The following is a 27,392-nucleotide window of genomic DNA, read 5'->3' on the forward strand; positions in this document are numbered from 1 at the left end:
TGAAGGTTTTGCTAGTGCTTGTTTAGGTGGTTCAAATTTTGCAACCTTGTCTTTCAGATGAGCGGTATTCCCAGCTCTCACTGTACCCTTGTCTTCATGGGTTTTTGAGTCTGTGGGATACTGACGCTTAGTCCGGGTCAATACTTGTCCTTGTAGGACTGTAATCTCATCCGTGAGAGATCCCTGTTTTTTGAGTGCGTCTTGCAAGTCTCTTCTCAGGGAATTTATCTGCATGCTTTGCTTTCTCTGAGCTTGCCTCCACATTTTTATTGCATTGTGAAGCACTATGAACTTCTTTGCTTGGGCCACAGTTACTTGTTTCAGTTTCTGGACCTTCTTGTGCTCCCTTTTGTTCTGCGTCACCTGGGTTCTAAGCTTGGCTTTTAGCGTTGCTTTGGTGATGCTCAGGGTAGCCTTTAGTTTCTCATGCTGCTTTGCGGGGACATACTGGGTCATCAGACGTTCCTGCAGCACTTGAATTTCTTTAACAGCCTGCAGATTGTCATCCTGCAGAGTTCGCTGCTTCTCCTCTGTTTTCTCGAGGTGCGTACGCAGACCTTGCAGTTGGTTCTGCAGTCGGTGCTCTGCTTCAAACTTCTCACCTTCCAAAAGTCTATTTATTTCTTTAAGCTTGTGCAGCTTTTCATTTTTTTCCTTGACGTCATTTGTCAAATTAAAAAAATTTTCTTTGAGTTTTACGTTTTTTCTTTGTAATCTTAACTGTTCTTTTTTTTCAGTCTCTGTATTCTTTAGGGCCTCTTTGCAGTCCTCCTTCCATTTACGCACATCTGCTTTGAGAATGACAATCTCCTGGCGTGAGACTTCCTTCTCTAGGTTGAGGGTCTGAGGCTCCTTCTGAGAGACTTTGAGATCTGTACCAAGATTACCAATAGTTTCTTTAGCAATGTCCAGCTCCTCAGTGAGACTGTGTAGTTCCTTTCTGGAAACTTCCAGGTCTGTGCAGCAGCTGTTGGTCTCATGATGTGAGGCATTCAGTGCTCTGCGGAGTGTCTGAACCTCTTTCTGAGATGCGTCCACTTCTATCCGAACACTGTTGATCTCCTGTTGTGAGGCATTCAGCTCCATGCGAAGAGTGTGAATCTCTTGCTGGAAGACTGTCATCTGCTTCAGTGCCTCCTCATACTTCCGCTTTAGCGTAGCCACCATTTTATCAGATTGGCTCTGCTTTTCATCCATGGCGGAAATAGTAGCATTTGCAGTATCAAGCTCAGTCTTGAGATCGTCCAATTCTGTCCTGGCTGCAGAGTACATTGCGAGCACATATTCCTGTAGTTTCACGTTATTTTTCTGTAGCTCTGTGTAACCATCTTCCTTTTGTTTCAATTGTTCATGGAGCATATCACAGTCATGCCTAGCATTTTTCAGGGCATCCTCAGGGCTGGTCAAGGGATCGTCAATCACTGGTTCTGGCTCCGCTTCCCTGGGATGACTGGTTGAGGGTTCCTCACTGTTGGCACCGGACAAACACTTCTTTGGGGTACACTATTTCTGCCTTGGGCCCTCTGGATATTCGGTTATCCGCGGGACGAATTCTCCATTTTCGCTAGGCTGCAGGGCAACTCGGTCCCCCTTTTCCTCCACAGGATCTGCGGACGTGTCTGTTCCTTCCACGGTAAGTGAAGAACCGCTTTTCTTTTTCCGCTTCTTTGTTTTGGATGACTCTGTCCCATCAGGAATACTGGGGTCTCCTTCTTTATTTGATACTTTAGCAGTTTCATTATATACGCCAGGCTTTTCTTGCAGTTGCTTTAGCTGACAGAAATATTGGGTGATCTGCTGCTCCCGCTCTGTCTCCTGCTGATCATATTCGTCATCAAAGGGAGCGGTCTTTTCTGTTCGTGCCGAGTTCAGGCACCCCCACCATTCTTGGGGTGTTTTGTGGGTGTGACTCGGTTCGGGTTCCCCATAAGAGATGTCTTCCTCTTCATTGGACTGGAAGGGCCACTCTTCCGTGGGGTAGGGTTCATTACAGGAACGCTGCATCTTGTCCTCCATTTTTAGGCTATCAGGTATAATTTTCTTCCTGACCTCAGGAGGCGCTATTGCAGCTGTTGCCACTGTATTTGCTAGAATCCCCAATTGTGGTAGTCCCACAGGTGGGCATATTTTGATTGCAGAGGTCGTAGCTCTCAAAGGTATCTCTGTAGATTTTTTCTTTCTTGTATAAGTTTTACAATATCAGCAGTACTGTGCATGCATTTTCTCTCATCAGGTATACAAGTTGTGCAGTTGCTAGGTAAAAAAGTCTATTTGCTTTACACCATTTACTTGCTAGGTATAAACTCTCATTAGGTATGCTGAATGTGTAGTTGCTAGAAAAAAACTTCGGTTTGCTTTACACCATTTACTTGCTAGGTACAATCTCTCAGCTTCAGCAACAGTCTTGTATCAATTTTCACACTTTTCTGCATATACTCCATTCACAGCTGGTAGCCCTATGCGGTGTGGCAACCTTTATTTGCAAAATCAGTACCACTCGTGGGTCACCATCTGTATTCACTGCTTCAGCGAAACTTTTGAAAACAACAAACACCTATCCCTTTTTAAGGGCTGACTCACTTCTTGAACCCTGACTATGGCTGAAAGGCAAAACCCCTATTTCAATGACCATATTACACATTGTGATAGGCAAAATACGGTTTAGCTACTTCCGCAGTCTCTTCTGGGTTTTTGTAAGTTTCAGTGCAGTGTGGTTAACTCTGATCTCTGCTGCATGAGGTTTTTTATTTCTTTTTCTAAGTTGCTCAGACTGTTTGTAGGCAAAAAGCATTTAAAAAAATTCACATAAAAATCTCCGGTCCTTTTTAACTTCAAAGACACCTCTTGTCCCACTTCGGACACCATATGTAGATGGACATTCACAGAGGTACACAAGTGGAGACTTTTATAAGGTGAAATTATAATAAGGCTTTATTGTGCCTTTCCTTTTCATCAGGAAATCATCCAAACACAGGGGGGAACAAAGCTTCTATTCACTTGGGAGTATCTCTAGTGAAAATACCATGCAATTAATTCACAACTCCCTAAGTCAAGCATGTCTCGCAGCCCCAAAACATATAGCATGAAATAAGCAGTCTCTTAATAATGAAAGTCTTATCTGTTTCTTGGAGGGAAAATCTTCTCTGGTTCAGCTCCCTTCCCTCAGGGTGTGTCAGCATTCAGGTTCAGAAGTTTTCCCTGTGTCTTCTAATCAGCTATGCTGGGCAGAGCTCAAGACCGGTCAGCTCCAGAGATATGTGTTCTCTTGGTCAGTATCACCTGGGAGACTCAAGAACACTGCTCTGTCTCTCCAAAGGTCAGCTCTCATTCAGAGCTAAGGAGTCACTTCCTGTCTCAACAGACAGGCTTTTGTAAGCAATCTAGATCAGGCAGGTGGTGTTTATTAATTGACTACCAGCAGTTAACCACCACACTGCTAGATTAAAGGCACATTACTTGAACAGGGATTACTCCCCTGTTACAAGTACAGTAACAGGCAAGAAGTAACACTTACTTGGGGATGGGGGATGAGAAGACAATGGATATAGGGTTGACCACAGTTTATATATCTTTGCAACCCTATTCTTAACATTGAGTACAGGCTATTGGATAGCAATTACCTGTAGCCAATCTTTAACGTGGGAACACATTTTAATCCCTGCCCCCCAGCTAGTTAGCCCATGCGCACTAGGACCCTGAGGGTCTCATTTCTGTAGCCCCACATTTACATCAGGGACGCCGGCCAGTCTGCCCAAAGGAATATCTGGCAGGATGCCCCTTGTTTGTAGGTGTAAAATATGACACTCAGCCATGCCGGAGCAGTGACTACAGGTACCCCAAACCTTGACCCTCTGGACCCTCCAGAACCGGAGATATGGGCTTATGGTTTATAGCATTTCTGACTTAGTCGTTTTCTTGGGCTGCTTCTGCTGCCACCATTGGAACCTATGGCGCGACCCGCTCTATCAGCACAACCCTTTCTGGGGGTCCTGGATTCGGGGACCCCGTGGTGGTCGAGTGGGGGGAGGTCTAGGGACTAGGGGCAAAAAGAATTTTATTTCTGGGTGCCCTAGAACTGAAGATTCCCACGCCACTTAACGTTGAACTTGACTAATCAGTGATCAAAGCTCTTTTTCAGAAAAAGTATCCGCTTTGCGGTTTGGACGGCAGCCAACTTGTTCCTGGAAAGCGCCGTCGAGGAATCTCCATTGAAGTCAATGAGCCCATTGACTTACAATGGGAAACCGCCGCTCCTCCTCTCGGACGCCACCTGCTGGTCTTTGAGGGAAACAGGTCCAAAACAGCTAGATCCGCCATTGAAATGAATGGAGCTCCAATGGCGGCCTATGGGACCCTGCAAAATGGTGCCTGAAAAGGCGGGAAAATTAAACAAAGGGCTATAATCACTATACAACTATTAACCCTTGCCCTCTTGGATTGATCCCAGTGTGTGTGTGGTGCAGACACTGATATAACAATAAAACATGGGAACAGGGGAACATACATTTTCATGATAGAACAAGGGGTAAGCCACATTCCTGGACCGCAGTCCAGTTAACCCCTTGTCTCTCTGGTGAGGTCAGAGGGTGGCCATATGGGGTGCAACCCCTTTAATACCGGGCCAAACCCTCTCTCCGTCTACAGTCTGGCGTCCGGTTTTAAGTCACCATGCAGATATTCCGCAGACCGTAGTGGTACACCAGAGCGTCCATTCATGGCTTCTGCCTTGAGGTCAGACCCCCTCTGGGGGGGTCCTCAATATATATTATCTCAAACGTTTGAACATTAAAAATCACACAATTTTAATAATAAATATCATAAAAAGTAGTTTTTAATTAGTGTGCTGTTTGAAAGTGTATGTGTATCTGTTTTTTAAACATATCCCCAAATATATTATTGATATTGTGGAGCATAAACGTATTCTTTTTATTTTGAGAGATAGAAGAAAAAGCGCCCGATCTTCGTGTATTAATGTAAATAAAATTTAATAAAACATGGACATCACGATTCAAAACTCACAAGATTCCAAATATAAAAAGCATTGTATGAGTAATGAGCCGTCGTGTGTTGCCGCCACGGCGCCTCTGCTCCACTGGGTATGCTCTGGACTGATGTCACGTCTCTCAGATGGTGTTACACCTTGGAGGTTCCTCCGGCAACTCCCGTCTCTTGGATGTAAGTTCCCTTTGTGGTATTGAGTCCCAATACACAGGAACAGGGTCTGGCTTCATTCTCACAACTGGCACTAATTCTGAGCACTTGTAAAATGACAGTAGTAACACGTTCCTACGCGTTTCTTCAGACTAAGCTGATTTCTTCACCCATGTTAACCAATCAATAAATACTTTTTAATTCAATTTTTGGTCGTGGCTCCCACTGCTATTTTTCACCAGTACCTGGCTGTGCACCGTGATTTCCAATTTGGATCCTTCTCTAGACTTCCATAAGCTGTGGAAACTGAACTTTTGCCTAGGAAAACCCTATCCTTTATATTGCTGACCTGTGTTTGCTGCACCTTGGCTGAAAAAAAGCCTGTGTTTTTGTTTATTGCACTTTGGAGAAATAAAAGCCTACGTTTATTTTCACAAAGCAAGTCTCCTGTTTTCACTTCTGCACCTCTGGTTCCAAAACTGTTAAAAAAATATACATTTTAAGCAGAATTACTGCTTTAACGCAGCAATCCCCCCCCCCCAAAAAAAATGTTTTGTTTTTTTTACTTACCTGCACAGGGGGTCAGCTGGAACTGATCCATGTTGCCCATACCTTTCACCCCCTTACCCCCGAAAGATATTTGTATTTTTTATACTGGTTTTGACGCAACAAAAAAAATCATGGTTGTGGGGTCATGAAAAGAAAGTCACAACATCATCTCCCGTAAAACGTTACAACTTTCTAATGGTCACCGGAGCAAACTCTGCCAGGATTCTTGCCCAGTGGTTAATTAATACCTGTTCATTGATCAGGAGCCGGGGATCCCCAGTTCAGGTAAACGGGAACTCTAAAAAAACAAACTGAGCCGCTCTAACAGAATTATGCTCTACTTACATCGGACAATGTGCTGTGCCACAACTTTCTCTTGCAAACACTTCCACTGAACTTAATAACACTGCTCATTAGTATTCAGCATATACAACCTATAACACGGATTGCATCTGACACAGTAACTTATTTGTTCTGTACACTAGCTAAAAGTTTATGGCTACTGGAAGCAACGTTTTCTCACTGCCGTCCTGAACAATGATCATATGACAACTAAGGGGGGGTTCAGCAAGTGCTTCATTGAAGTTGGGTAGAGGTAGTTTATGGCTGTGCTACAGTAATTGATCATGTTTGCACCAATTAATGGGGATTATCTCACAAGAATTAACATCCCCAGTATTGCTTTCATTCCCATGGGGCTCGGACATTCACCGGATTAGCCTCCTTCCTTTAGCGCAAGATAGGGCTCCCTTTGCCTCTTCCCAAACTAGGCTGTATCCCCAGGGAAACAAGTAAAGCCATTACTTTATTTCCTGGGGTCATGAAGCATGAACAAAAATCATAAGGGATCACGTCAGGCTAAGCTAATGAAACAAATACAATGTAGCAAAGTATTAAAATCAAATAAGTTCCACTTCCCCCATCAAGATCTGCTTTCGAGCCTGGATAAAACGGGACTAACATATTTGAGAAGTAATTAGCTAATTTACTGTGATACAAAAACTTGACTGATTTTTTTGTTGGGCCTGGGATGAGGTCAGCTGATGTCTTATGACTCAAGAGTAACTGTATATCTAATTGTTAATTGCTTCATCCAGACAAGCCAATGGCCTGTGCACAAAGGAATTGTTTTATTTGTACGGAACTGTTTTCCATGGCAGCTAATTAGCTTGTTCCCATTATGAAAGCTGCTTTACTTCCGCCCCTAGAAAAGGCTGAAAAGGACACAACCAGTGGATATGACATTAGCTCGTAATATCACTATTTGTACATAATCAAAATTACAGGGTTTTCTTTAAACTATGTGACATTAAAAAATGCTAAATATGTTCAATATTGTAGAAAAGCTGCAGACATAATAGTTTTTATTTATTTATAAAATATTTTAACGGGAAGTAATACATTGAGAGTTACCTCTTGCTTTCAAGTATGTCCTGGGCACAGTTAAGACAAATAATACATGGTTACAAATATATAGTTACATAAGTGAACAGGGTATACATTATATTCAAGACATTGCATCATATATACAATATTTATGCTTACAAGTGTACTGAAGTAACCACAGAACATCCCAGGGATTTGATTACGGTGTCAGTATTTGTAAAATGCCTTGTAATTCCCATAATAATACAGAGGCCTGCAGATATCACTGCAGCAGAAATTAGCCACATGGTTCCGGATATTAACATTCTGTGGGAGCCATACAATGTGATGTATAATTAAACCAGATAAATATTAATGACAAAAACCCATGTCACAGAGATGTTATTGGCCACAGTTAGGTAACTAGATGCCAACACCTGAACAATTAAGAATGAACTGTTGCATCACTTAGAAACCGCCTATTACCTCTGGGCATTTAGCAGCAATTGTTTCCCATGGTCACATTGCAGTTTGACTGAACTTTTGCATAGGTTTGTTTGTGTGTAGGGTCACTGCCACCTGGTGTGACAATACTATGCCTGTGTAATGCAATTCTTTTGCAAAAAGGATAGCAGTGCTAAAGATCTTGTCTGCTATGTAAAAAAAAAACCCTTCTAATTCAGCAGTAAGGTCCTGACTAGTTAACCCCTTCGCTGCCAGGGGGGACTTGCTTAAAGAGAATGTGACAGGGAAGGGTGAATCTTAGAAGAGCAGCGATGTATCAGCAAGACGCTAACTTTCAAGGCGCTCAACCGTTTGACAAGTCTGGGCTGACTGGCGCACACATTTCACAAAACGGGGAGATGCCCACACCAGGAGCCATTAAGTCTAGCCAGGCTCATTTGTAATTAAACACCAACTTTACAATGTGATGTTATGAGAAGCCCCCATTGCAGCCCTTACACAGATGCAGTGCAAGCTCCGCGAAGTGATATATTAGCCTTGATTTTGATGTATTATGTTAGCAAATGTATTTACTTAGCCCCGGATGTATTGCTTAAACAAACCTAACTTACTATAAGAGTATATAAATATATGACATTGAAGCAACATTTTCTAGTGTCACAATAATCTTGAGCAACCTGTAACCTACAAGCTCCTCCATGGTGTCAAACTCAAACCCCTTCAACCTGTGCCCAGTTCCTTCCTGACTCGCTCATTAAGAAAACAAAATATGATCACCTAAACAAGGGTAAGTGTTCTATGATACATTATGAGGGAATATGATAACTAGATACAAATATATTGGGGGACAATACAAGGAGCTTTCAAAAGAACTATTCATCACAATGGGCAGTACAAAGGACACAGGGTCATCCCTTAAGGTTTTGGGAAAGGAGGTTTAACCAGCAACAAAGGAAAGGGTTCTTTAAAGTAAGGGCAGTTAAAATGCGGAATTCATTACACATGGAGACTGTGATGGCAGATACAATAGATATCTTCAAAAAATGGTTGGACATCTTTTTAGAAAGGAAAAGTATACAGGGATATACCAAATAAGTAAACATGGAAAGGTTGTTGATCCAGGGAGAAATCTGATTGCCATTATTTGGAGTCAGGAAGGAATTTATTTTTCCCCTTATGAGGTATCATTAGATGATATTTCACTGGGGTTTTTATTTGCCTTCCTCTGGATCAATATATAGCAAGTACGGATATAGGATAAAGTATCTGTCCTCTAAATTTAGCATAGGTTGAATTTGATGGACATATGTCTTTTTTCAACATCATCTACTATGTAACTATGACTTTAAATAATACGTATTTTGTGTTAAAGAAGCGGTTCCTCATAGAACAAAAAGGTTTGCTCCCCGCTTCTATTTTTTTAACCTTTGGAAGCAGTGGGTGCCTGGAGCTGAAACATGCTATTGTTAGCTGTGGGGACACCCTCGCTCCCAAGACACATACCTGGAAGCAGTAACCACTGGTAGTAAGTACCAGGTAGTTACTTCCAGCTGTAACAAAATGGTGGTTGAAATATCCCGTGTCACGCAGGCTGATAGGAACCTGCAACGCCATCCCTTATAATAGGTATTTAAATAACCAGGAAGTAACAACGCTACCATATCCCGGTATGTATCGCGTGAACCAGGGAGTCGCCAGAGCTGAAATGTACGTGTTTCGGGGTCTGGAGACACCCTGCTTCTCATCCATGTTGAAACAAAAAAGGTGGCATTTACCTTGGAATGCACCTTTAAAAGGATAATTGAAAAGCGATACGATTCATAAGATAAATGTCATGCCGAGCTCCATTTCAGTGAAGCAATCAGTAGTCAACTGGAACCCTGCTTGCTTCATGGACTTTGAGTTTGGAATTTTATTAACCTTGAGAATTAGATTCTCCTTCATTGTATGCTTCAAATTATTACTGCTCTTTACGATATGCTGATTTAAGTGGTAGATTTTTAAGAGTAAAGCTAACTGATCACCCTATAACACTTTAAAGCAGACCTCTTGGTGACCCTTTTATTTCAATAGGGTTGAAACAGGGGGTATCCGGAGCATTGATTTCAGCTATGGGGACCCCCTGAGATACTTACCTCCTTAGGGCATGCCGGTATCTCTCTGCTGTTTAAATGTCCCGCATCACGTGGGCCAATAGGAAGCTGGTAGGGATGATGACATCATGGCTTCCTATTGGCCTGCAGGACACGGGATATTTAAGCAGCCATTATATTAGCCCAATAAAGCCCAGTCAGAGCTGCTACCAGCACCTCATTCAGAGGTAAGTATCTTGGGAACCAGGAGGTGCCCGGAGCTGAAATCAACGTGGTTCAGCTCCAGAGACCCCCTGCTTCAAACCTATTTAAAGAAAAAGAAGTGTCTCCAGGAGTCCTGCTTTAAGTAGCACATTCAGTATTACATTGCAGTACATTCAATTTCCCAGTCTTTTATATGAGTAGAGGTTATTAACAGCCTTGGTAAAATACATTCCTGCTCACTCGTTGCTCTCATTACCTCTCGTTTGCTTATTTATTTCTACCAGCTAACCTTCTGCTGTCATTTTTTTTTAAAGGTCTTCTTGTTTCACCTTTCTAAATAACATGTACTATTGTTTATTTACAAGTTTCTGCATGTTTACTGTATCAATTGCAAGGAGATTATAATCCCTTTAAAGCAATAATCCCAGCTATTTTTTCTTTTCTTTTTTGTTTTTAACAGGGCTAGAACTAGAAGGTCCTTTCGGAGATAAATCGCGTTATTTGCAGCTCTGGGACTTCCCAAGATAATTACTGGTGTAGTTACCAGTGTCTCTCCCATATAGGAGAAAGAAAATGGCGGCTTCCTTTTGGATAGCCATTTAAACCCCCATGGAATTAATGCTGGTAACAAGTATGGCTGGGAAGCGGGTGGTCTCATGAGCTGGGAAAAAAAGAGCTGAAGAAAAATTGTGGCTGAGCTCCTGGGAACCCCTCAGTGTCAATCGATTAATAAAAGAATTTTGGCAGATTGGCGAATCTGTACGTTACATTGCCTTAAAGAAAGACTTACGATTTCTGTATGCTGTAGGGGGAAACAAGTGGGTACCAATTTTAAAACTAGATCTACTGTACTTTTCCTAAAGTAAGAATTTAGAAATATGTTTGTACATAAAAGCAGCACCTACTGTAACACAGCTCAGTAACCCTTAATAAGAGTTTCAAGCACTGACCATATAGATTTTGCACATCCTATACCACATTTCTACTCAGTTTACTATTATTTTCTTTTTTTTTAAATATTTTATAAGTCTTTTATGCATTCAAATATAGCATTTTGGTTAGTGACTGTAGTGATTACATTTTTGCAGGATCAATAAACATGTAAGTCCCTCGTATTTCTATTCAACAACTAAAAATCATTCAGTTTCTGTTGATACATCTTGCAATGGTCATTCGAAGAACACAGCATAACATTGGTTGTGTAGGATCCTGCGGAAAGGGTCTTCCTTGATGTGGCTGCAGGCGTAACATATTTTGGCCAAATGATTGAACTAAATGACCCATACTTATGTAGAGAAAATATATTGTATAAATGGCCCATACTTAACTTATGCAGAGAAAATATATAAATGACCCATAGTTACTGTTTGCAGAGAAAATATATAAATTAACTAAATAATTTGTCACATTTGATGTACATTGGGACTTCTTTGTTTACTGTTGTATATTTGAGATACCTTTCCTGGTAGCACTCCAATTGGCACTATTAGGACTACGTACAAATATCAAATACTTTAGATTTGGTTTTTTCCGCTCACTAAGATTGTGTATTTCTAGTTGAAATTGTTACGCTGTATTTTAGTCAAATTAAAAGTACTTCAAGTCTTAAAATGTATAATAAAGACATTCTGTAGGCTATTTTATAGGTTGCAGTTACATGATCAAGAGGTAAGATATTACCAATTAAGGGTGACATGTATGGGTGTATCCACATCAGAACCCAATATAACTACTGTATATTCAACACATTCTGTAACAAATGTATAGCGCTAACACACTTCAAGAGAATCTAAATATGTGGCTTGAATGGTACGAGCTTCAGGAAAATATTTTTTGCAATAATTACTACACAACAAAGACCACTTACTTGATAAGGATAGAGGGTCACACCATTAGTTCTTGATAAGGACCAAGTACCATCCAAGTACTGATGGGCTTGTATAGCCACAGAGTTCAATATGTTGCCATTGCAGGGGCTTGTTGCCATCTGGAGGCTGACCTTGGCCTGGTGTGAAGGGGATCCATTTTTTTTATCTTGACCATTGGCTAGCCCAAGGCTGTTAGGTTTCCCAGCATGCTTATTGGCCACAAAGCCAGGATAGCTGGATGTGGTGTAGGGGTTTGGCATGTATACCCAGTCTCTTGGTTGAAGGCTTCCCATGTGCCGTGGACCCACCAATGTGGGGATGTTAGAATGTCCCGGGGGAGAACCTGGAGAAGCAGCATCATAGTGCTCAACATTGGCCGACTGCTCGAGGGACGTCACCATCTGGATGGCTTCCTGCTTGAGCTGATTCAGATGTGTGGCACAGATGTCACATCGGTTGTCCCTCTCGTTCCATGCCTTCCGGATGGTGTTGGGTACCTGCAGCTTGTCATGAATCACGGTGGTGAGCGATGGGTCCTGTAGGAATAATGCACAAGAGAAAACCCATTTAAAAACAGAAATATGTATCTTCTACCTGCTAGCAGTCAAAAGATTTGCAGCTGGAGAGGAAATTAACATGTATAGAAAAATGTACATTAAAAAACTGTGGCAGTTGCTAACCCCATTCCCTGCCTGCACTCTGCTTTTTCAACTGGTAAAGTAATCAATAGACGAGTGACTTTCATTGTATGTTTTTGCAAAAAGTTAAACTGTCACCAGCAGCGTGCAGCAAAACAGGTATCCCAGGTCAACCATTTATGAACCATCCCTCAAACCGACACTGAACCTTTAGTACGGCTCCCAAGACATCTGGCTCTTTCTATGACAGTGCAAGTGCTGAGTCTGATGCCAAAGTACAGCCACCCCTCTCATACAACCCAGCAGCTCTGCAATCCTCTACTAAATCATTACAACAGTCCATGCCCTCTGCAGTGATGTGCCCATCTGTATCCTTCTGTTATTTCATACTAAGCGCCTTATTATTTAACAAGTGCCTTTCTGTTAATGGTCCCCGTTCCATGTGCTGTGAAGCTACTTTGCCTATGCTGTAGAAGAGTACATCTCCATTCACATGAACGGGACTAACAAGGGGCTGCAGCTGCACAGTATAATGGATAAGAGCCAATGTGCAGTGCTGCAAGTTTCAGAAGTTTCCTATAGCACAGGGAAATCTGTCAGTCTGTGCATCTAAAAGGGTATTCAAGCCAGCGGCTGAACAGAAAAGCATGGTCAAATACGGTCCATCTTTATTATAAATCCAAGCATTTTGTTTCTACTTTTTAAGTACCGTGAACAGATACTCCGCATGTGGGGCTCAATTTGCTTAATGATAAATCACTGTGACTTTCCATGTGCGTCAGGGAAGGGGAAGCCCTCCCAGAGTTGAAACCATAGCCCTGCATGGAAACTGATGGGTAACAAAAAGGTTGCAGCGCAGATAAAAGCAACCTCCATCTGACTACCGACCAAGAAAATAAGCTTATCAAAGTGTGTCAACCGATGCTAATCCTAAGAAGCACAAGTGTGGCAGACATGCGTACTGTAACTGAGACTATCGTGACTCCTTCTTATAAGAGCGTACACCATGTTTTCCAATCCCCATTTAGATATGAACCTCCCAAATATAAATGATTACTGAAAAAGTAAACAAATCATTTTTCTAACCCTCTGAAGCAGGGGTGGACAAAGATATAAAAACTGTAGGAGTCAGCTAGAATTTATAGGAGCCAGCGTGTTGTGAAGAGAGAGGGGTGGTAGGTTGTTGCTGTCACCTCACTCACCCCTCAGCAGCTGTGTGTGTCAAAGTATATTTGTGACACACACTGAGAGACACATTCACGCACACACTGACAGACACACTTACACACACACATACAAACTCCTCCCCCCTCCCCCCCCTTCTACCCCTGCCACAAGTTAGCTGCACGGGCATAGTCCTGGAACAATGTGAACCTGGATAATGCGGCTTCTTCCATTGAGTGAATTGACGCAAAGTGAAAGAAAAACGACACCAGTCCTCGGCGCAAATGTTTATCTAATTGTAATACTATTGTGACTATCTCCCATTAACACCTCCTATAAAATGTCCGTAAAATGGTGACTGGCACAAGTGGACCAAAAATGGAGCAAAGAACCTTGATACATTGGAGCAAATTGACGCAGAGTCAAAATTACAACATTTGCCCCTGGTTTTGGAGCAACCCTTCAGTTTACGACACTTGATACATAGGCCGGGATTCATTAAGCTCTCATGAGGGGTATCACACCCAGATCAGGCGGTAACTACCATTAACTTGAATGGCAGTTATCATTGGATCGTGGTGCAATATCCAGCATCGCGCGGCTTACTGAATCTACCCCATATTTCACTAACACTGCTTATCTCAAAGTAAACCAATGTAAGTTTGTGTGGGATGCTAAACTGTATACTCTACAATCATACTATAACCCCTATACAATAGCAACACAATTAAAAAAAATATATATATATATAATGCATATAGTACCATGTATAATTTAATAGGGTCATTCTATGGAACATCAGCCAGGCTAACATGCATTTGTGTAATGTATATGTTTGGCATCCTTAGTATTGTTCTATATCTTTATCATGAAACTACTGCTTGCTATTTCCTTGGATGGTAATCAGTCAGCAGTCAGTTAGGGGGCACTGAAAGACATTATACAGCAACACATGCAAACTGGATGATAGAGGACATCTCTCAGTCTCTGGAAATGTCACTGCCTATGTAGGCTGGTACGGGCAGGCCTGGCTCACTGGTATGCCATCAATCCTACACAGAAGGGGAGAGAGGGAGCTGTAGAAAAGGATAGACCTCTGCCCCAGTGTGGGGAAAGATATAAAACAGCAATGATCCATTTTAATTAAGAAAGATCTGTGGGAAGTGAGGTATTTTTCCCTTGATAAAAACCATATGAGTATTGGGGAGGAAACAGATTTCTACTTTAAAATAGGCTTCACACTTCTTGTCGCACGTTTAGTTTTATATCCAGGTGCCAACCAGTCTTTATTAGTCCCCGTGTACACACAGAGACACACAGCGGGGGACTTGGACAACTCGGGAGAGAAACATCCCTCTTTCTGACACCTTGCTTGCTTGATTTTTAAAGCCCGATAATTTGTTTCACAGATAATTTAACTTCAATGGAAACTAGGGGAAAAAACATACAACAACTGTTCCTTTTAGTTTATTTCTTTTATCCCATCTCTTTCTGCTTTGGCACTTACTACATGTGACCACTGGCCCTTAGACTGATCAGTTACTCACCAATAGAGATGGCCGCAGCTGGAAGGTTTTGTCAATGAATCCATTCAATTCTAAGAGGGAACAGCCAAATTTCAACCCCATCCCCCATCCTTAATACTGACATCTAGGGGGTTATTCATGAAATTGTGATAGTGCTGATCGGGACACTAACCATGGAATAAATGCTCATTGAAGTAAATTGGAGATTCCATGCGAAAGTGCCCCGAACGGCCCAGTAGCAGTTTAATGAATACCCCCCCCCCTTAGTTAATCTCTGCCGTTTGGAACAAGAGAGTCACTTATTAAACGTCGGGCGCCAAACAGCAGGATATAAGTGGCCCCCCAGTGCTAATCAGCAAATTAGGCTAACATTATAGTACCTCCCTACAGGGATATCTGTTGAATAGGTTAACTGCTGACAGGCCAAAGTGGGCCTCAGCCCCTTGACTTGTGTGGTCTGCAGAAGTCTAAGATTACATGCCTCTATAAATATTTCCCAAGTGACTCCAACAACAACAACAACAAGAATAAGAAACAGCAGGATGGTATTCAGTGTAACCAGTAGCCTTAGCAATGCCCTCATATCAATAATACACTCTCCTTAGGTTACAGGTGAAATGACAAGCCTAGGTAACGGAAGAGCAAAAGTCCTTTTAAGCTGTTGTAACTCTGATCAGATAAGTGACTACAGACTCCCAGACTACAAAACAGAGAACAGGAGGTCTATGTCATTCAGTTATTTACTGTATCTAGTTCTAGTGCGCAAAGTCTAACACTGCTAGAGGTCACTAACTTCTTATCTACAAGACTACACTTCCAGTATCTTAAACAATAAATAAAAAAGGGATTTATTTGATAAAAGCAAATTTCCATTTCTGTTTCCAGAGCAAATATAGAGTATAACTTTTTAATATGAGATCTTCAGAGCATTGCTCTAATGCACTTATTTTAAACTCAGGTCCCTGAAGTCTTTCAAAATGAACTCCCTACAATTTCTATTAGTACAGAAAGCTTATTTTTTACATAAACGTACAGTATTAAAAAAAAAATCTATATATATATATATATATATATATATATATATATATATATATATATATATATATATTGATAAAGAGAGTTAGGAGTAAGTATTTGCACCCGTTAACGCTACTGCGTTATAACCGTAAGGTTTACAGAGAGCGATTTTGAAAACAATGGTGTTGCATGCAACATTTACTGCGCTATTCTGCATTAAAAGGGGTGATAACGCCTGCTAGGTCTGGATGCCGGTCCTCAAATAGATTACTAACATTGTAATTGCCAGTAAAATAGGTAACTATTTGAGAACCTCTGCCCTAGTGTTGAGAGCCCACTGCACAGCACCCGTACTTTATTATGGCCCTGTGAGCTCTTAGGCCAAGCTTTGGCACACAAGGGAACGCAGTTCAGCTCTGGAGACCCCCTGCTTCAAACCTATTTAAAATAATTTTTCAAAAAACATTATACATTTATATGTTTTATTTATTGTTTCTTACACTTTTTTAAAGATATGTTTAACTTCCGGCAAGTCTATTTTTTCAAACAGTTTTAATTGCACTGTAGCTCCCACACATCCATATAGGGTGCCGGTATCTGGGGCTGTTTAAATGTCCCAATCATGTGGGCAGTGATGTGGGAGATTTAAACGTGCAGGAGATACCGGCACCCCATACGCAGGCCTGTACCTCGGGAGTCAGGGGATCCCCAGACCTGAAATGAATGTGGTTCATCTCCGGAGATCCCCTGCTTCCATCCTATGTACTACAAATAATAATAAAAATAGTGCGATCTGCTGTAATTGCTGTGCGGGGAGACACAGAGAGAGGGACTGCTTCTCTCTGCTCTCTCTGCTGTAATTGCTGTGCGGGGAGACACAGAGAGAGGGACTGCTTCTCTCTGCTCTCTCTGCTGTAATTGCTGTGCGGGGAGACACAGAGAGAGGGACTGCTTCTCTCTGCTCTCTCTGCTATAATGGCTGTGCGGGGAGACACAGAGAGAGGGACTGCTTCTCTCTGCTCTCCGCGCAGCTCTTCCAGACTGGTGGTGGACCGGTAGGATTAACGCTGCGGGAGTCCCATTCAGAAGCAGGGACCCCCGCCCGCTGTGTTAATTCCTTCAGGGAAGCCAGCATTACTGGGTTTGTGGGCGCACGGGGATTGCAAGCCGACCACCTTCGGGCTCCGTTTGGCAACGCTTTCCCTCGCATCCAAGCTGAACATAAATAGAGCTTTTTAATCTTAACCCACACATGCACGTTTTGAATGGGAGTGTCCTTGGTGGCACTGGATATCAGGGGAGGGTAACTTAACCGAATGTGAGACTGAAATGGGTTTTGGTTTGCTTTTGCCTCTTGATTCTGGCCTCAAGATCTAAACCGTGGTCCTGATTAAACCTAACTGCAGAACCACAGAAGCTCTGAATTATCAGGGTTTTTTTGGGGGGGACGCGGGAGGGGTTTAGATTCCAAGACTCTCAAACCCCCCATCCTTACGAAGATTAAATTGCAATTTTGTAGCGGGCAAGTTATAAATCATCTTTATTAGAGTATTGAATCAGTTTCAGAATATGTCAGTGAAAATGACATCATCTCATCAACTCATTTTACGGGACAGCTTGTTCCACACGGTTCTAAAGTGTTATCGAATATGCTACTGTTTTTCCAATGACTGCCCAGGTTCAAACTGACAAAGCTTAAAGTGAATTTGCTGTTGTAAAAAATACATTTATGTATACAAATATGAATTTACTAATTACCCATCTATTCAGTGATGTAGCTGAACTGCTGTAGTTTTATGCCAACAATGACATCTGCTTAGCCACTTTTTAATTAGTATCTCAATAGGTGGCACCATTTCATGGGACCTCAGGATCAAATACAGCACTGTAATTTCATCTTTTAATGGTGCACTCATGCAGCAGTGCTGATATATATATATATATATATATATATATATATATATATATATATACACACACATTGTAGAACTAAGAGCTACTAGATACAAGGCTCTCAGCTCCATTTCTCAGATTGCAAAAGAGGTCAGCCAATGAAGGTCCACTAAGACCACATGATGGCCGTCTTATATATAAACCATCAGGAAGGCACAAGATGTTTTCAGGCAGAGAAGTAGCCAGGATTTTCAGATAAGCAGAACTCAACATTGCAGCCATTATAGGCATACCCCGCATTAACGTACGTGTTGCAGGGTACATGCAACTACACACGCGGGGTCTCTTAACAAGGCTTATTTATTGAGCCTTAAAAACATACAGCACACAAAACAAAATAGCTTCTCTTCAGCAGACTAAACAAAATAGCTTCTCTTCAGCATGGCAAACAAAGCAGCTTCTCTTCAGCATGCAGGACACAGACAGATCATAAAACATGTACTTTGCAAACAGACCTTATAGCAGTAATCTCCTCAGTATTTCAGTCCTGTCTCCTGACCAGCTAGCCTGCATGTGTGCACAGCCTGGGGGTTTTAAAACACCTTGATCATGCAGCTGGGGTCAGACTAATTAAGCAGCCCTTCCCAACTTAACCTCGTCACTGCTGCACTGCAAGCCTAAACATAGGTTTGCCAGGTATAAGGCTGGTGACGTTCATTCACCCTGTCACAGTACGCAATGGGACCGGAGCATGTATGCAAAGCGAAAATGTACTTAAAGTGAAGCACTACCCTTTTCCAATCGTCATATACATGTATAACTGATGTAAATAACGCATTTGTAACGGGCTCTATAGTCTCCTCGCATGCGCACAGCTTCGCTACAGGTAGGAAGACAGTATTGCTGTTAAGGACATGCTGACAGGCGCATGCGTGAGCTGCCGTTTGCCTATTGGGCGATATGTCCTTACTCGCGAGTGTACTTAAAGTGAGTGTCCTTAAACCGGGGTATTCCTGTATAGCAGTGCACATAGCCGTGCTCTTAAGCATATTATTTAAGATGCAAGACTATAGACCTGGGAGAATGGTCTCTGAATCAGCCGATATTTCAGCAGATTGTGTCAAATTGGGGAAAACATCAATAGAATTGATAGCAAAAAGATTCAACACCAAATGCCAGAACTTTTTCACAAGGCATCGGGATGCACAGGCACATGGAGCAGACTCCCTAACACTAGATTAGAAGTAGGGCTTATTAGGAGGAGGGCTTATATACAGTAGGTCTCAAAGAGTCAGGTTTTCTGTATCCTACCTCAGCTGAGAGGTGAATATCCCTCTTGTCAAGTGCTGCCATGGAGGGACCAGGAGAAATGAAATTAATGGTAATTAAAATGTCAGTGTTTGTGACGGTTTTGACACAAAACAAAATACAAAAATGGCGGATGACTACCAACATGGCTGTGGAGTCACCAACAATAAGCTACAATGTCATCTCTTTGGTGATGTTCCAGCTTTTCTATTGGCCATAGGAGCAAGCCCTGACCCTGCAGCCATTCTGAATCTTCCAATTTGCCTGGTGGACCTCTGGCTCACCACCCCTGAACCAGGGTGTCCCTGGATCCCGGCGGTGGAGGGACCGTCTGACCAATGCCAGAAGTTGGGCCCGGGGGGCAATTGCCGTGATAAACTGGTCAGGCCCACGCACTGCACAGATAGGTCCCACTGCCGGCCCAACAGTAAAGCTGCAATTTCTGAATGTATTTTTACATGTTTTCTATTCAAACTGAATGCACCTCCAAGGCATACAGTATCTTTAGTAGGTTAGAGTAGGTTCCCATTGCTGAGTATCTGTTCGTGTGAATACTATTCCATTAATATACTGTGAAGGACTATACCCCTCTCACCTTCCTCTCTCGTTATTCTTAATCAGTTTTAAAAAAAAGGCATTAAAAAAAGGTCTTATTCTTTCATGACATTAGACCTGGGCCAGTGAACATCCTTAAAATGAGCTGCCAGACTCCCATGGAGACAGCTAAATGAGTTAACCCCCCCATTTGCTTATCAGCAGGTGGCATGGGGGGGAATATGGGCTTAAGACATCACGTTACACTTGTCTTATCTGACTTTGTCTGGATTGAGCCATCAAATCACAGAGTGTAACAAGTTGCAGCCGAGGCCTTTGCTAAACGTAACATTTCAAATGCTGTACTCGTTTTAGTGAAGATAACCACAGCGGTGCGGCTTTCTCCCGCGCTACATATTCTTATTAAAAATACAGAGGAAGACACAAAGGAATGCTCTTGTTCCAAACAGCGCAGCAACAAATACCATTATACATATCTGCCGTTGCGTAAATAAAATACTGGTGTATTGTATCTGATTACAAGAAATTTGAAGCGTGTTTAACATTTGTGAAAAGTTCTTTGAACCTAATTTTAAAATGAACCATACAATATTTATACTGTGAGAAAAGAAAAAAAAAGTTTTCTTTTCTACAAAAAAAAAAAGAGAGAGAGAATGTGTAAGTCTATGAATAAGGAAATGGTGCTATTCTTGATGTGTACTGTACATAAAAAAGCAGTGGTATTTTTATGCTGTATCTCCCATCACACTCCACACACAAACTGCAGGCTATGTTGTTGTTACTGTAACCAAGGCATGTATAAAAGTCTACCACAAACATATTTTAAATCATTATTACATGAAAAATGACTACCAATGCTATTCACCATGGGAAATGTAAGAAGAAAAAAAAAAAAAAGAAGAAGAAGAAGAAAAAATGGTAATTATTTTAAACGATTTAAAGAAAATATTCTGTGCTTTTTGGCACTATGCCTTAAAAACAAACCGCTTATGGTCTTTTTATGAGTTCCAGATTTCAAGTGATCTTGTTTCATTACTACAGTAGCTTTTGACTGACAGTAACTGAGAGAATCTCTGTCCTGAGGAAAAAAAAGAGAGCTGCGAAAAACTACTCCTAAACAGGAAGAAACAGCATGAGTACGGCTAATGAGAGCTACAGTATTTGGGGCTTGTCTTAGCCTAACCGGCTGCCTTTGCAGACGGGATGCCTATTGTTGGAATGCTGGTGGCAGAATTGACACGAGTGTATACGAGACAAGAAATAATAGTCGTTTGACCTTCGGATTCCTTGAGGACATGAAACACTGAGGAGCTGAGGCTGGCACTACCAAACTATTTCTTCCTGCTGTTCTAATTGGAATGTAAGATTGCACACCTCTTACTCCAGTCTTCCTCCTGCAAAACAGCAGCCTAAATTAAAGTCAAACTATATCCATAGACTGTTTCTTCTTTGAATGAAACGTTGTTTTTTTTACCGCTTAAACGTGCAATGTCCCTGTTCCCTTTAAATTGTTTTTTTTTTTTACTTGTTTTAATAAAGAACTCCATTAATCATGTTGCTGACAGAAAGACCAGGTGCTTTGCAGCGCATTGCTAACCCCTGTCTGGAAGAAAATGGGTATCTCCAATATAAAGCTGCAGTTCAAGCTGCCGTTTTCTAAAAATATATATATATATTTTCCCATTCAATATGTGCATCAATACAATCTGCACACTGACAAGTGATTAGCTAAGCTGCAGATCGATCCATTCTCCTGTAATCGACTGTAATAGATCGCTTGCTCAGGGTTATTTAATTTAGTTCTTGCACAGCATTTTGGGCAATGTAGTCCCTAGAATATGATTGACTGGGCAGTTACAAGATACAATTGGTGCACTGCTAGAGAGAGGGTGGGGCTCAAGAGCCAGAGCCAATCAGAAGGGGAAGGGGGTGTCACATTGGAAATGCTTCCTACATTAGAAACATTAAAAATGTCTTTAAAACATTCTTTTTTTTTTAAATGCTACAAGTATTTTCTCCTAGTAAAGAACTGATTTATTTAAAAAAAACACACATGTAGGATATTGCTTGAACTGCAGCTTTAATACCAGCTTGCTCTATATAACACTCATGACAGTTAAATATCATCTGTCCATCTCAATGGTCCAAATGCTCAGTGCACGGTGATGGGGTGATGGGCAACCTCATCAAATGAGGGGCTGGTTGTCTGTTACCTAACCAATAGGCTGTATCCATAATAAACCAACATGGTATAGTTCAGCGGTGCGCAAAGTGGGGGGCGCGACCCCCAGGGGGGGCGGGAGATTGTGCTGGGGGGGCGCGGGCAGTTGCAGAGGCCTCGCGCTCTTCCCCCAGGCATTTAAATTAAATGCCGGGGGATCGTGTGAGGCCCCTGCAACTGTTTACTTACCGGGATTCAGCCGTCTGTGTTGTGTCGCCATGGCAACGCGGCGTCAATAGACGCCGCGGCACCATGTGACCTGACGTCACACGCCCACGCAGCGTCATCTGACGCGTCTGAAGGAAGGCAGGGGGGCGCGAGAGCCGGGGGCAGAGAGACAGGGGGGCGCAGCACAAAAAGTTTGCGCTCCCCAGGTATAGTTGAATCACAAAATTATTCAATAGAAAGGCAGAAAAGGAAAAATAAGGAATTACAATTTGACACTTGTATAAAAGCCAGAAATGTAGCAAATATAAATACAAAAAAATCAATTTGAAACAATATTTCTGTATAGGCAGATTTGAGGGCCAAAACTCTGAAAACAGTACCTTATACAGTAATGTATGCATTTCAGACCTGCATTGCATTCCATATTTGTCCGGGTTCACAGCAGCGGATGCGTTTTATTTATAATCAGCATAAGTAAATTCTTAATATGTTTGTAAATGGCTTGTGATAATAGTGGTTTTAAACCAAAAAATGATTGTACTCCTATCATAAATTATATCAGCCGGGAGTTCTCAAACGATTCCTTGCGATGGCATGACCACTTCATTATTAATGATTACTTGGAGACCCATTATATTAACTGTACATAGAATTCTTCATCAATGTATTTATATTCTGTACAGGCATACCCCGCATTAACGTACGCAATGGGTCCAGAGCATGTATGTAAAGCGAAAATGTACTTAAAGTGAAGCGCTACCTTTTCCCCACTTATCGATGCTTCGGTACAGCTAGGGAGCTAATATTGCTGTTCAGGACGTGCTGACAGACGCATGCGTGAGCTGCCGTTTGGCTATTGGGCGAGGGGAATCAGCGCGTCACTACTACGGCGGTCTGTAGGTCAGAATATGTGTCCGTACACGCAAAGCGGGCGTACGGACACAGGGGTGTATGGTGCTATTGAAAATATTCCCTTACTCGCGAGTGTACTTAAAGTGAGTGTCCTTAAACCGGGGTATGCCTGTATTTAAAAAATACTGGAGCTGCAGGGTTTCAGAAATTATCTCTAAAATCTTTGGAGGCCATAGTTTGAAAATCCATGCTATAAGGATTACAGAAGCGTTTTTGTACCCTTCTGTAAATTGTTACTACCCTATGAAAATGGGCATATTTCCGTATAGACACTGATGCTTATATTTACTAAGTGATGCTATGCCATCTTCCGGTGTGAAACACCTTCTGGCCCATTAAACTGAATGGCATAGCATCACTTAGTAAATATGACCCTGAGTATCTTTATAAAAGCCACAGCAATCTCAAAGAAAATATTACTTAAAATTGGAGATGCTAATATTTTATTCTGCCAGCTCTTTCAGCCCGCTACTTAACTGGAGATCCTTCACACACAAGAGGGTTTGCTCTTTTGCTTGCTGGGAATGAGAGACTAGAAGTGGGCAAGTGGGCAAGTCAAAATGATTACAGGGCTCCGAAAGCATTTCTACAATGCTGTAAATGGGAGAAGCTTTAGAACAGAAGTTATCAACCTTTAAACTGCGGAACCCTTTAATAATGTATTGTGATTCCATAGAATAAAAACCTATCTATATTTGATACTAAACCTAATAAGTGAACACAGGATGGATACCCCTAATGTAGAAAATTACATATACAGATGCAGCAAGACTTACTGTCTTCGGAGGGCACTGCCACTCGTCGTCTCGGCACCAAAGAATTAACACTGCAGGAGGTCCCATCCGGAAGCACAGACCCCCGCAACTCTATCGCGGCAGCCTCTGTCTCGGGCGCCGCAAACTGTTGCTTGTTCGTCCGGCGACACCGAGAACAGTAAGTCTTGCTACATCTGTATATATTCAATCCCATTATTCCAGTTACTCCATGTTCATTCCCAGAGGTATTTTATAAACATTAAATGCTGCTTTAAAATAACATCTTAGTACAAAGTTATCATAAGTACCCATGTTAGAAAAATAAACTGTCTGACACATACAGCTACATTTTGACCAACATAGATTATATATGGAAATGCTCTGCAACGTTACCAATTCTTTTCATTTCCCATGGTGCATAAAGCCAGTGATGTTTCTAGCAGCGTATGAAATATATCCAGTTTATTTTGAAAGGTTGGCTAATGCTCTCATGGGCTTCTTTTGGCTAAACAATGACTTTAAATAAATTATTCCGGTGATAAATGTTTTAAAGTTCACTCAATTACTTTCAGTGAATGCTCTTGTAAAGCCATCCATCATGTGTAAATCAAAGATATATTTCATAAACAGTGTGCCGGCTTTGGCAATAAGCCCAAAATTCTAATTTTAGCACTGGGCTTTGGTGGGAGACTGTTTCATCTAACTTGTGGAATTATATTATATAACAATGCAGCCTTTGTCAATTATTTGAAGTGCTGGCTTCTACCTAATCAGTTCGCATTCTATCCTCAAAAACACATGTAGCAAACTCAGGCAGAAGTTAGCGTGCTAAATTGGGATGCGATAGCAACAGACAGACAAACTTCCCAGGGTCGTGGAGCCATGTAGGCTGGTTCAGGTCAGACATCCCAACCCTGGGTAGTCACGGTCACCTTTAAGGTGCATGTGGAACCAGGATTAAAATGAGAAAATACTTTCGTAAAGGACAGGGATAACATATAAAGCAGGCAGAAGCTCTTGACGCTTTATATCAGGGGTGGCCAACTCCAGTCCTCAAGGGCCACCAACAAACCAGGTATTCCCTGCTTCAGCACAGGTGGCTCAATCAATGGCACTGAGGAAGGGATATCCTTAAAACCTGACCTGTTGGTGGCCCTTGAGGACTGGAGTTGGCCACTCCTGCCTTATATGATTCTGCCATGTGGTGCTATTGAATTCCTCTAACTGTTGGTTAGGGTACTTCCGTTCTCATCCATAAGATGTGAGAGGTCCTAATACACAAGACCATATTTTACTACAGTCAAAAACTTGCACACAATGTCAATCAATCTTCCAAACAAGAATCCAAATGCTAGCATTGCAGAACTCCCTAAATAGCCATACTCTCTCTTCAGAGGGGGGGGGGGGGGGGCGTAGGCGTATCACTTCATCAGAGGTATGTTTGTTCTCAGAGAAGCATATTCATGTCTACAAATAGTGTTGCTGGCTGAGGGTGACAATTGCTCACAATATTAGTGAGTGAAGTAATTGTACCAATGCAGGCTCCATTTACAAACACCTCTGTTCCCTATGCATCTTCTTTCCTTAACTTGACTTCTCCAAAGAGAAGTTGAGTGGTGGGGAATGAGAGGACAAGAGATGTAAGGTCAATGGATCCTGCATTGGCACCATTCATGCGCCCTAAATCACCAAATTTGTGAGCGATTGTGTAACACTGTAAAATAGTTACAGACTTAGCAAGATTGAGTGGGAAAAGCCAATCCTTACTGACATTAGCACATAACTAGACTAGTTCGCCTGGAACACTGCAGGACAGTTCCATGTTTCAACTGCTGCCCTTTGTGCATGTCAATGTGCTCATATCTTTCTGGCCTGCAAGGAAGAGAAAACACTATTTGACCTCAGTCCTGCTTTCAGGTTCCATCTATTTTGACATCTATTTAGTTTAAATTATAGTAGCCTTTTTGGACCACAAAAAAATGTACATTCGTTGTAGCTTGTGAAAGTGTTAAGGAGCCAAACATCAGAGTTCTTCATAGATCAAACTGCAGTGTGCAGAGCTTTCTAAACATTGTAGGTTTCTCCATAAAGTGCACCGTGGCAGCACAGCTGGAGTGAAGTATATGTTGGTGTCTACAAGGTGTCACAACCTACAATCAACCTATCTATCTGTATGTAACACATTCATACAGTCAGCATTGCCAACTGGTTTTCAGCCCAGAGTTTTAATTATCCATATCAAACTGGAAAATAAACAGATGGCCTTTCGTACCTGACAAAATGAAGTAAAGGCCACAGCAGATGGACAAGCAGCTTCCAGAGTCCAGGAGGCTGCTGAAGTCGTATGCCATCTACCTAGCCAGTGGTAGCTGTCATCAGGTATATTTAAAACTTTCTTTATTGGCTATATGCTAACGGTGGAGTTTTTTTGCTGCCTTTTTCACCCACCATAACTTAAAATGTATGGTACACCTACCCAGCCTAGAAATATTTCAAAGCAAGTATAAACCAACCTCACACTGATGATACCCATCAAGGTTGAAACATGTCCGTGAGTGGTTTGACTTGCTTTGCTAATCCCATGCTGTGCTTAAAAGCTGTGTGAACGGCGATGCATTTGTTTAAATGGGCTCCATGTGAATGGCTATTCCAGGCAAAACGTGACACATTGTGTGCTCATTTGCATGTAATTTCCCAGAATCCCTTGCAGCAGTGGGAGCACTGTATGCCAGGTGATAATGGTTGAAAGGCAGGGGTGCAGACCTGTCTAAGACATGTGAATGTGCTCACAAGTGATATATATATATATATTTATTTATTTAACGCCACTTATGGGTCTTTTTCAAGGTGCAATGTTCTTTATTAAAAAAAATGTTTTTTTAATTAATGTTCCACATTTCGGTCTTCACCTGAGACCGGTGTCATCAATGGATGTGTATGTGTCTTCCATGTAATGTACAGTGAATGTCCAATAACTCCTCTCTCTTACTCCTTCTAAATGTCATAGAACCACTACCCAATTAGCAAGACAAATTATAACAGCTTCTGTACCACAGTGCCATAAACAAAAACCTTGAACACACATAAAAAATAAAAAAAAGAGACCATTAATGTGGAGAAGAGCTTTCTCGTTAACTATCGCTGTTTGATACAGGGCGTGCATGTGCGGGTAATTTGCTTTATCACAGTAGATACAGCAAAAAATTGAGTTTTTGGGGGATCATTTAAGATATATTTTTTTTCTATCAAAGAAAAGTTTGGGGTGGGGGGGGGGAGTGGTGTAGAAGTGTATAAATATATTCAGACAAATCAATACACAGGGAAATAAATAAACAGTTTCAGTCAGGTGCTCATTAACTCATCAACAGAGATTTATGAGAATGGGCTGCAATAGTTTATGGACCAGTCAAGAATAGATATGTTGCGAGAGCCATCCATGGTGGATCTGAATAAGAGCCGCATGGAACTACCAAATAGAACAACCTAGTGTTGGTCACGATAGCGACAGTTGAGTTCTTGTGTTTGGGTGACATCTGTCTT

The 27,392-nt window shown here is 41.7% G+C and overlaps 1 protein-coding gene across 2 annotated transcripts in view; it reads right to left on the bottom strand.

Annotated features, from left to right (window-relative positions):
* KIF26B (kinesin family member 26B) overlaps positions 1 to 27,392 on the bottom strand; it is a 408,717-nt gene that overhangs the window by 243,164 nt on the left and 138,161 nt on the right. For both annotated transcript variants that reach the window (XM_075597078.1, XM_075597079.1), the window contains one exon: positions 11,695 to 12,231. In XM_075597078.1, the coding sequence (XP_075453193.1) occupies positions 11,695 to 12,231 (537 nt within the window). The remainder of the gene's footprint in view (positions 1 to 11,694; positions 12,232 to 27,392) is intronic.

The sequence above is a fragment of the Ascaphus truei genome, chromosome 4 (genome assembly GCF_040206685.1).
Source record: "Ascaphus truei isolate aAscTru1 chromosome 4, aAscTru1.hap1, whole genome shotgun sequence".
NCBI lineage: Eukaryota > Metazoa > Chordata > Amphibia > Anura > Ascaphidae > Ascaphus > Ascaphus truei.